General features: G+C 70.4%; 1 protein-coding gene across 1 annotated transcript; it reads left to right on the plus strand.

Annotated features, from left to right (window-relative positions):
- Positions 1-4,711: 4,711 nt before the first annotated feature.
- Positions 4,712-8,548, plus strand: PHOX2A (paired like homeobox 2A). The gene is made up of 3 exons (XM_064505293.1): positions 4,712-4,951; positions 6,400-6,587; positions 7,852-8,548. Exons 1-3 carry the CDS (start codon positions 4,732-4,734, stop codon positions 8,290-8,292), a joined length of 849 nt encoding a protein of 282 aa, XP_064361363.1. The 5' UTR covers positions 4,712-4,731; the 3' UTR covers positions 8,293-8,548.
- Positions 8,549-10,539: the final 1,991 nt, after the last annotated feature.

Raw genomic sequence — 10,539 nt, forward strand, 5'->3', positions numbered from 1 at the left:
GTGCCAGCACCCCGGGGAGCAGCGAGGCGAAGCCACCGGCACGCAGGAGCATCCGCAGCCGGGGCCGCATTGCCCCCCCCCACACCCCAATTGTTTTATTTGTTTTTAATTGTGTTTGCGGAAAGGAGCCGGCGTGCCTCTAAGCAAACAGCAGAGGGTTAAAGGGCTCCCTGTGACAGATCAAATAAATGCGCCACCGCAGCCGGTCCCAGAAACAATAAAACCCAGGCAAGATCTGGAGGGGAGAAACATCAGGCTGTGACGGGAGAAATTCAATTACTGCCAGCCTTCAGCCCCGTGCCGGGCTCCTAATTCGATTAGGGGCAGGCGAGCTGCAGCGAGCGGAGGGGCCTCGCAGCGCCCCGAGTCCGGGCTTTGTCACCGCAAACAAAGCGGCGGTGGCAGCGGGAGCCTCCAGCATGGGGACCCGTCCCCGGATCCGGGAGCGGCGTTGACCCGTCGGGTCTCTGCAGCAGCAGCGCTCCTTGCTCGGGCGCCTGGTGAAGGCAGGGCAGGGGCTGCAGCCCGTCCTGTGTCTGCCCCGGCAGCCGCGGTGCCTCGTGGGGACAGGGACAGGGGATCTGCCCCCACCCCGCAGCAGGACGTGGCCCTTGCGCTGGGGACGTGGTGACCTGGCCCCTCCCTGTCCCCTGGCAGCGAGTGTGGGGCTGCTGGGCACCGAGGTCAGGGTGCTGGTGGCCCCGTGCTGCCCGATCCCTCTCCCCCAGGGCCCCTGCACACTGTCCTGCCCCATTGCACGCTGTCCTGCCCCATTGCACACCGTCCTGCCCCATTGCACGCTGTCCTGCCCCATTGCACGCTGTCCTGCCCCACTGCACACCATCCTGCCCCACTGCACACCGTCCTGCCCCGATGCACACTCTCCTGCTCCATTGCACAGTCCTGCCCCATTGCATACACTCCTGCCCCATTGCAAACTCTCCTGCCCCACTGCACACCATCCTGCCCCAGTGCATGCCATCCTGCCCCACTGCACGCTCTCCTGCCCCACTGCACACCATCCTGCCCCACGCACGCCCTCCTGCCCCACACACGCTATCCCATCCCTGGCTCCCCAGCAGCCCCGCGTCCTCCCAGCCACGTGCCCAGCCGGGGTGCCGGGGCCAGCCGGGCTCCGCAGCGCAGCCAGCCCCGGTGCCGGGGACCCCACGCACCCAGCACTCGTGGGGCACCAGCGGGGCCGGGGGGCTGCGTGGGGGCGGCTCCCCACAGCGTGGGCTCCGCCAGGGCGGCAGCGGGAGAGCTGCCACGTCCCCGTTCATCAGCGCGGGGGGACGAGCCCCGGAGTGCAGCTTCGCTCCCATCCTCCCAGGAAGCCTCGGAGTCGGGCAGAGGCGCTGGCTCAGGCGCCAAAGCCAAACCGGAGCGAGCGGGCGACGCGGCCGGGTCCCCTTCGGTTTTACGGGGCAGTTTCGCCGCCCACCGCCCACCCGCTGCTCCGAGCGGTGCGGGGCAGCGCCGATGCACCCGGCCAGCACATCGCGGCTCTGCTCCGGCTCGCGTGGGGTTACGCCGGGAGGTAGCGGCCTGGCGGGGACAGGGGATGGGCTGGTGACACTGTGCTCGGCCCAGAGCCACGGTGCTCGGTGCTCGGCACCTGGCATGCAACTGGATGGGAGTCTGTGTTTGAGCCCGAAGCGGGTCCCTGGCTCACGTTAATGCAGCTCCCCAGTTATGGGCTCGGTGCTGGGGAGCGGCACAGGGCTGGGGAGGGGCCCTGGGGGCCCTGCAGCCTGGGCAGCCCTTCTGTAGGTCATCTGGGTCCTCGGAAATGCCCCTCCTAGCCCAATTTTGCACCTGTTGCTACCGAAGCAGTGGTGTTGCCACCAGTATGTGAGATTTTTGCATCCCTCTGCCTCATCCCCGTGATGAAGCTGTCACCCCTCCGGGCAGCGGCCGGGCTGCCTGCAGGCTCAGGCAGATGGTGCTGACGGTGCCCAGGGCATCATCCCTGTACCCAGGGCATCATCTCTACACCCACAGCATCGTCCCTGCACCCAGAGCATCCGCCCTGCGCCCAGAGCATCCTCCCTGCGCCTGGGGCATCGTCCCTGTGCCCAGGGCATCCTCTCTGCACCCACAGCATCCTCCCTGCACCCACAGCATTGTCCCTGTGCCCAGAGCATCGTCCCTGCACCCGAGGCATCATCCCTGCGCCTGGGGCATCCTTGCTGCACCCAGAGCATCCTCCCTGCACCCAGAGCATCCTCCCTGCACCCACAGCATCGTCCCTGCGCCCAGGGCATCGTCCCTGCACCCGAGGCATCATCCCTGCGCCTGGGGCATCCTCGCTGCACCCAGAGCATCGTCCCTGCACCCAGGGCATCGTCCCTGCACCTGGGACATCGTCCCTGTGCCCAGGGCATCCTCCCTGCGTCCAGGCATCCTCCCTGCACCCAGAGCATCCTCCCTGCACCCACAGCATCGTCCCTGCGCCCAGGGCATCGTCCCTGCTCCACAGCTGAGCCGAGTCGAGGAGCATCACTGCTGCTGGACCGGGGTGCACCTGGCAGGGCCACGGGCCTCGGATGCCCCCCAGCACTGGGTCCCCCAGCCGGGGCGGGTGCCGCGGACGCCGCTCCCCTTCCCTCGCTCCCTGCTCCGCTCCGCGGCACCTTCCCGTCCGCGGTCCAGCCTCCCCTTTGTCCCTGGCTCTCTTTCCCCTCTCCCCCTTCATCCCCCTCATCTTCCTCCGCCCCCCCTCCCCCCTCATTCTGCCCCTGGCTCCGGGTAGCAATAGCAGCAGCTCCTTGCGTGGCAGATTGCTGCCTAATTAGTTTAGAGGGAAAACTTAATTGAATTAACTTTTTCACAACTCCAGCAGCCTGACAGTTGGGGCTCTCTTTCACCAGCCAGCCGCCAGCTCCGTGATCTAATTAACTTGTTTAGCAACCTGCCCGGGTGCCGAGGCAGCGCCCCGGACGCGCAGCTGGGGCAGCCCGGGATGCTGGGCCCCTGCGCGGGACCCCGGCCGGGCCGTTATCCGCCCTCCCGGGGGGCCGGAGCCCCCGCCAGGACAGCGAGCCCCCGCGGGGCAGCCGGGCAGGGGACACAAAGCCCTCGGCCGGGCCCGTAATTAGACTTTTAAATCCTCTTTAGTGAAAGTGTTTGTCTTGAAAATGCCCCCCCCCGGTCCTGCCGAACCCCCCCCCACCCCCTCCCCGCGGGAGCTTGTGAGAAGGGGCTGAGCCTTCACCTCGGACCGTGGCATCCCCAGGGCCTGACGAGGGGCCTTGGAGAGCCAGGGCGGCCGGGGGGGGCCGTGGGTCAGGGGCCGCTGTGCATGGTCACCTGGGGTGGGGGCTCATTTTTGGGAGCTGCGCTGGGCACCCGGGTTTAACCCCCCCCCCCCCCGCCGGTGCGGCCGCTCTCCCGGCTGCAGCGCGGCTCTCGGGGCACAACGGGGCCGACCCCCCCCCCCCGCGCCTGGCAGAGCTGGGCTGGGCCAGGGGCCCGGGGGTCCCGCGCCGGGGGGGCTGTGGGCAAAGCGCAGCAGCGCAGGGGCAGAGGGGGCCGTGGGTCGGGCGGGATGTGGGGCCGGCCGGGCCCGTGGGGCTGCCGGGAGAGACACAGCAGGAAGGGGACGGGGACGGGGACGGAGAAGGGACGGGGATGCAGAGGGACGGGGATGGGGACAGGGCTGATGGGGCTGGGGACATGGATGGAGAAGGGACGGGGATGCAGAGGGGATGGGGACAGGGACGGGGATGGGGATGGAGACAGGGATGTTGGGACTGGGGACATGGAGGGAGATGGAAAAGGGACGGGGATGTAGAGGGGATGGGGCTGGGGACAGGGCCAAGGGGGCTGGGGACATGGACGGAGAAGGGACAGGGATGCAGAGGGGACGGGGACAGGGATGGGGATGGGGATGGGGATGGAGACAGGGACGATGGTGATGGGGATGTGGAGGGGGATGGAGAAGAGATGGGGATGCAGAGGGGATGGGGATGAGGAAGGGACAGGCATGGCGACGGAGACAGGGACGATGGGGCTGGGGACATGGAGGGGGATGGAGAAGGGTTGGAGATGCAGAGGGGACGGGGAAGGGGATGATGGCGACGGGGCTGGGGACGTGGATGGAGAAGGGACGGGGATGCAGGGGGGATGGGGACGGGGACAGGGCTGATGGGGATGTGGAGGGGGATGGCGAAGAGATGGGGATGAGGATGGGGACAGGGAAAGGGATGTGGAGGGGGATGGGGACAGGGCCGACGGGGCTGGGGAGGTGGAAGACGGGGCTGGGGACAGGCGGGGGGCAGCGGGGGGCCGGGGCAGGCCCGCACGGCTCCGGGCAGCTCCCCACCTCGCCGCCCCGACGTGCGCAGCGCGGGCGCCCCGTCGGGGCGGCGGCAGCGGGGGCCGGGCCGGGCCGGGCCGGGCGGGTGCCACGAAGGGTTAAGGGCGGGGGGCGGCGGCGGGGGGGAGGGGGGGGGGGAGGCGGCTCCGCCCGCTCCGGCTGCGCCCGCGGTCCCCGGGAGATATTGTCATGCAAAAGCCCCCGACGCCGCCAGCCATTGTCCGCCCGTCGCCCCCGCCGCTATATTACGGGGCGCGGGCGGCGGCGCGGCGCGGGCGGCGCATGGCGAGGCGGCCGGGGGCGGCGCGGCCGGGGCCGGGGCCGGGGCCGGGAGCGGGAGCGGGGCCGGGGCCGGCGCGGCGGCGGCCGAGGTAGCGGGGCCGTCGGGGCGCCCGGCCGGGCGCCGCTCCATGTTCGCCATGGACTACTCCTACCTCAACTCCTACGACTCCTGCGTGGCCGCCATGGAGGCGTCCGCCTACGACTTCAGCTCCTGCAGCCAGGCCAACACCTTCCAGTACAGCCCCATGCGCGGCGGCTTCGGCGCCGGCCCCGCCTGCCCGCCGCTCGCCACCGCCAACTGCGCCCTGGGCGCCCTGCGCGACCACCAGCCCTCGCCCTACTCCGCAGGTAACGCGGCCCCCCCCCGCCCCCGACGCCGCTGCCCCGCGCCCCGCACCGTGGCCTCGGGCCGCCCGCGCCGCCGCCCCGCGCCGCTTCCGACGGCGCCGCCGCCGCCCGGCCCCGCTTTCGTTGCCGCCGCCAACGAAGGGGCCGCGCCGCCGCCCCGGCCGCGCTCCCCCGCCCCGGCCCCGGCCCCGCCGCCGCCGCCGCCCGCCCGGGCCGCCGCGCTGCCCCGCTGCCCCGCCGGGCGGCAACGAACGGGCGGCGACGGGGCGGCGCGGAGGCAGCGCCCGGCCGCGGGGCGCCCTGCCCGGTGCATCCCTGCCTGTCCCGACCGGTGCATCCCTGCCCGGTGCGCCCTGCCCGGTGCATTCCTGCTCGTCCCGACCGGTGCATCCCTGCCCGGTGCATCCCTGCCCGGTGTGCCCTGCCCGGTGCATCCCTGCCCGTCCCGACCGGTGCATCCTGCCCGGTGCATCCTGCCCGGTGCAGCCCTGCCCGCCCCAATCAGTGCGTCCCTGCCCGGTGAATCCCTGCCCCCCCCGATCGGTCCATCCTTGCCTGTTACGACTGGTGCATCCCTGCCCGGTGTGCACTGCCCGTCCTGCCCGGTACATCCTACCCGTCCCGACCGGTGCATCACTGCCGGCTCCATCCCTGCCCATCCCGACCGGTGCATCCTGCCCAGTGCATCCCTGCCCATCCCGACCAGTGCATCCTGCCCGGAGCGCTCTGCCTGTCCTGCCCGGTGCATCCCTGCCCAGTACGCTCTGTCCGGTGCATCCGTGCCCGTTCCACCTGGCTCATCCCTGCCCGTCCTGCTCAGTGCATCCCCCTTTGTCCCGCTCGGTGTGCTCTGCCCGGTGCATCCCTGCCCATTCTTCCCGGTGCATCCCTGCTCGTCCTGCCCGGTGCATCCCTGTCTATCCTGCTCGGTGCGCTCTGCCCGGTGCATCCTTGCCCATTCTTCCCGGTGCATCCCTGCCCGGTGCACGCTGACTGCTCTGCCTGGTGCATCCCTGCTCAGTGCATCCCTGCCCATCCTGCCCGGTGCGTCCCTGCCCGTCCTTCCCGGTGCATCCCTGCCTGCCCAGTGCGCGCTGCCCGGTGTGCTCTGCCTCTGCCCGGTGCATCCCTGTCTGTCCCGCCCGGTGCATCCCTTCCCGTCCTGCCCGGTGCATCCTGCCCGGTGCATCCCTGCCCGGTGCATCCCTTCCCGTCCTGCCCGGTGCATCCTGCCCGGTGCATCCCTGCCCGGTGCATCCCTTCCTGTCCTGCCCGGTGCATCCTGCCCGGTGCATCCCTGCCCGGTGCACCCCTTCCCGTCCTGCCCGGTGCATCCTGCCCGGTGCATCCCTGCCCAGTGCATCCCTTCCTGTCCGGTGCTGCCCTCCCTGCCCCGCTGGCCCTGCCGCTGTGCCCGGCGCCGCTCACGCCCGCCTCTCCTTCCCCAGTGCCCTACAAATTCTTCTCGGACCCGTCGGGCATCAACGAGAAGCGGAAGCAGCGGCGGATCCGGACCACGTTCACCAGCTCCCAGCTGAAGGAGCTGGAGAGGGTCTTCGCCGAGACGCACTACCCCGACATCTACACGCGGGAGGAGCTCGCCCTCAAAATCGACCTCACCGAGGCGCGGGTGCAGGTGAGCAGCGCGGCCCCGGCGGCTGGGGAGGGCGGCGGGTGGCCCCCGCGCCCCGGGGATGCCGGGACGGAGCTCGCAGAGGGGCCAAGCTCCCGCCCCGGCTGCCGCAGAGCTCCGGGGACCCGGGACCTGCCGCTTTGCTGCCGAAGGGGCCGCAGCAAAAGGCACTGAGTCAGGAAAACGCCCCACGGGGAGCGATGTGCTTCGCTGCCGGCGCAGCCCCCGCGGCGGGATCTGCTTCTCACAGCCGGTCGCTACTCCGGTGGCCGGCGTCCCCGGCGGTGCCAGCCCCTGCGGCGGGGGTCCCGGCTGCGCAGCGGGCTCGGCGGGGGGGCTCCTCCGCAGACGGAGCCGGCGGTCCAGCGCCCTCCTCCAGCCTCAGCCCCGGGGGGCTCCCGCCCTGTGCGCGTCCCGGGCAGCTCCGAAGCCTTAGCCGGTGCCGGGCAGCCGGGAGCGCCCGGGCTTTGGGGAGGGAGGCGTCGGTTTGTGGCTGTGCAGAGGAGACGAGGTCCCTGCAAAGGGCAGGCGCGCGGGTGCAATTTCGAAGCAAAAGGGAACCTGGGGAGCAAGGTGGGTGCTGATCTGGAGAAGGAGGGGTGCACGGGGCCGTGCCGGGGTGCACGGAGCTGCGCTGGGATGCACGGGGCTGCGCTGGGATGCACGGGGCTGTGCCGGGATGCACAGGTCTGTTCTGGGGTGCACGGGGCTGGGCTGCGCTGGGATGCACAGGGCTGTGCTGGGATGCACGGGGCCATGCCGGGGTGCACGGGGCTGTGCCAGGATGCACGGGGCTGTGCCAGGGTGCAAGGAGCCATGCCAGGATGCACGGAGCTGTGCTGGGATGCACGGGGCCATGCCAGGGTGCAGGGGGCTGTTCCGGGGTGCACGAGGCTGTGCTGGGATGCATGGGACCATGCTGGGGTGCACAGGGCAGTGTTGGGGTGCACGGAGCTGTGCCGGGGTGCAAGGGACCATGCCGGGGTGCACGGGGCCATGCCAGGGTGCACGGGGCTGCACAGGCTCGGAGCAGCAGACACAGCCCGGGAAAGGGCCGGGAACAGAGCAGCGAGCCGGGAAGAGCTCGGCACGGAAGCAGCATCCCGGTCCGCACTCAGGATGGGGGGGGATTTGCCCACGGCGCCCTGCACGGGGGGGACCCCCAGCCGCCGGGAGCTCCGTCCCCAGCCAGCCTGGGCCCGGGGGCCGCTTGCAGAGCCTGGGCTGGGGCCCCCTGACCTGGCCCCCCCCCCGGGCCCCGCTGCAGGTCTGGTTCCAGAACCGGCGCGCCAAGTTTCGCAAGCAGGAGCGCGCTGCCAACGCCAAGGGCACCGGCGGCACCGGCACCGGCCCCGGCGCCGGCAAGAAGTCCGACCCGCGCTCCTCGTCGGAGGACGACGAGTCCAAGGAGTCGAACTGCAGCCCGACGCCGGACAGCACGGCCTCGCTGCCCGCCCCGGGCGGCCTGAGCAGCCCCGGCGGCAGCCTGAGCCCCAGCCCCGGCGTGGGGCAAGCGCTGGGGCCCGGCCACCCCGCGCCGCCCCTGAAGGCGCCCGTCTGGCCCGGCGTGAGCACCAGCAGCGGCACCGCCAACGCCGCCGACCTCCTCAAGGCCTGGCAGCCGGCCGACGCCGTGCCGGGACCCTTCTCCGGCGTCCTCTCCTCCTTCCACAGGAAGCCCAACGCCCTCAAGACCAACCTCTTCTGATGAGCCGGGGGCCGTGGCCTCCCCCCCCCCCCCCCCCAGCCTGCCCCCCACCAGCTGCCCCTCGCCGCCCTCCTGCAGTGGGGCCGGTGCCGGGGGGGCTGCGGGGGGACGGCGCATCCCCGCCGGGATGCGGGACGGGATGCTGGCTGCTCCGCGGGCTCCGCGCCCCGGAGGCGCTCGGCGAGCCGCCGGGATGCTCGAGCCACGGACCGGGCTCGGCCGCCCTCCGCGGTGCCGGGGGCAGGACAGGGACAAGCCCCCGCCGGCGCACGGGGATTTGGGGCGCTTTGGGGGGCTTTGGGGCGAGCGGCTCTGCCCGCCGGAGCCGGGACTGTCGCCGGAGGAGCCGGACCCACGGGAGCCCCCGGAGCATCGCCGCTCCGCCGGGAGCAGGATGGGACCCTGCCGCGATGCCGGGGCAGCCGGAGGCACCCGGCTCGTCGCGCCGGGCCTTGCAAAGGGCGCGAGCCCCAGTGCAGCCGGGATGCTCCCCCGGCTCCGGCCGCTTCCTGGGGCTGCTCCGGCCGGAGGAGGACTTTCGTGGTGTGCTTAGTGTCGCCGCCGGCGCTGGGTGAGGTGCGGCCGTGCGCGCGGCCGTGTGTGTGTGTGTGTTCGTGTAGCTTCTGCAGCAGCGGCGGCGGGGCGATCCCGTGGGATGGGGTGATCCCGTGGGATTTCCCACGGAGCCGGTGGGCAGCCGGTGCGGGAACCCCCCCCCCCCCAGGCCGCTGCCAGCTTCGTGCCCTGCTGCCCCCCCCCCCCATCGGCCCCCGCCGCGGCGCCGTCCCGGGTGCGCGGGGACCCACTCGGATGCCGGATGAGCTCTTTTCCTTTTTTTTTTTTTCCTTTTTTTTAAACTGTTCTGTAATTTATTGAACCCGTTTGCAAATTATACTAATCCAAATAAAACTTAATTTATTGAAGAAGCCGCCGGCTTCCTGCGGTCGGTGGGGGGGGGGGGTGCAGACCCACGGGGGGGCTGCAGAGGGGCTCAGTGGGGCGAGCCCCACACAGGGCTCTGCGTGGCAGCGGTTTGCGTGGGCAAGGCTGCAGATGGGGCAGGAGCCGTCACGGTGTCACCGTTCCTGCACGGCGTCACCGTTCCTGCTCGGTGTCACCGTTCCTGCATGGCATCACCGTTCCTGCAGTGTCACTGTTCCTGCACGGCATCACCGTTCCTGCTCGGTGTCACCATTCCTGCATGGCATCACCGTTCCTGCACAGTGTCACCATTCCTGCATGGTGTCACCGTTCCTGCTCGGTGTCACCGTTCCTGCATGGCATCACTGTTCCTGCATGGTGTCACCGTTCCTGCTCGTTGTCACCATTCCTGCTCGGTGGCAGCAGCCGGGGACCCCGCGTGCTGCCCCGGGAGGCTGCGGAGCCCTGACCCCGGCCCCGGTGACCACCCCAGCCCCGGATGCTACTGCAGGACGTCGTGATGATGCCACTGGCCGTCTGCTCTCAAACCAAAGACCTGTGGGTAAGGGGGAAAGAGCAGCAGCGGGGGCCGCAGCAACGGGGAGGGCAGAGGTTTGGACGTCGGACAGGAGCAGAGGTGGGAGAGAGGCAGGAGATGGGACTGGAGCAGAGGTGGGAGAGAGGCAGGAGATGGGACTGGAGCAGAGGTGGGAGAGGAGCAGCATCTGGGACAGGGTGGGAGGTGGAAGAGGAGCAGGGGTGGGACAGGAGCAGGAGGTCGGAGAAGACAGGAGATGGGACAGTAGCAGAGGTGGGAGAGGAGCAGAGGTGGGACTGGAGAAGATGTATGAGCAGAGCAAGGTCTGAGACAGGAGCAGGGTCTCAGAGAGGAGCAGAGGTGGGAGAGGAGAAGTGTCTGGGAAATGAGCAGAGGTGGGAGAGGAGCAAGTCTGGGAGAGTTGCAGAGGTGGAAGAGGAGCAGGGTCTGGGAGAGGAGCAGAGGTGGAAGAGGAGCAGGGTCTGGGACAAGAGCAGGAGGTGGGAGAGGAGCAGAAGATGGGACAGTAGCAGAAGTGGGACAGGAGTAGGAGGTGGAAGAGGAGCAGGAGGTGGGAGAAGACAGGAGACGGGACAGTAGCAGAGGTGGGAGAGGAGTAGGAGGTGGGAGAGGAGCAAGTCTGGGAGAGGAGCAGAAGAGGTGGGAGGAGAGCAAGGTTTGGGAGAGGAGCAAGTCTGGGAGAGGAGCAGGAGGTGGGAGAGGAGCAGTGGTGAAACAGGAGCAGGAGATGGGACAGTAGCAGAGGTGGGAGAGGATCAGGGTCTGGG

The sequence above is a fragment of the Dromaius novaehollandiae genome, chromosome 1 (assembly GCF_036370855.1).
Source record: "Dromaius novaehollandiae isolate bDroNov1 chromosome 1, bDroNov1.hap1, whole genome shotgun sequence".
NCBI lineage: Eukaryota > Metazoa > Chordata > Aves > Casuariiformes > Dromaiidae > Dromaius > Dromaius novaehollandiae.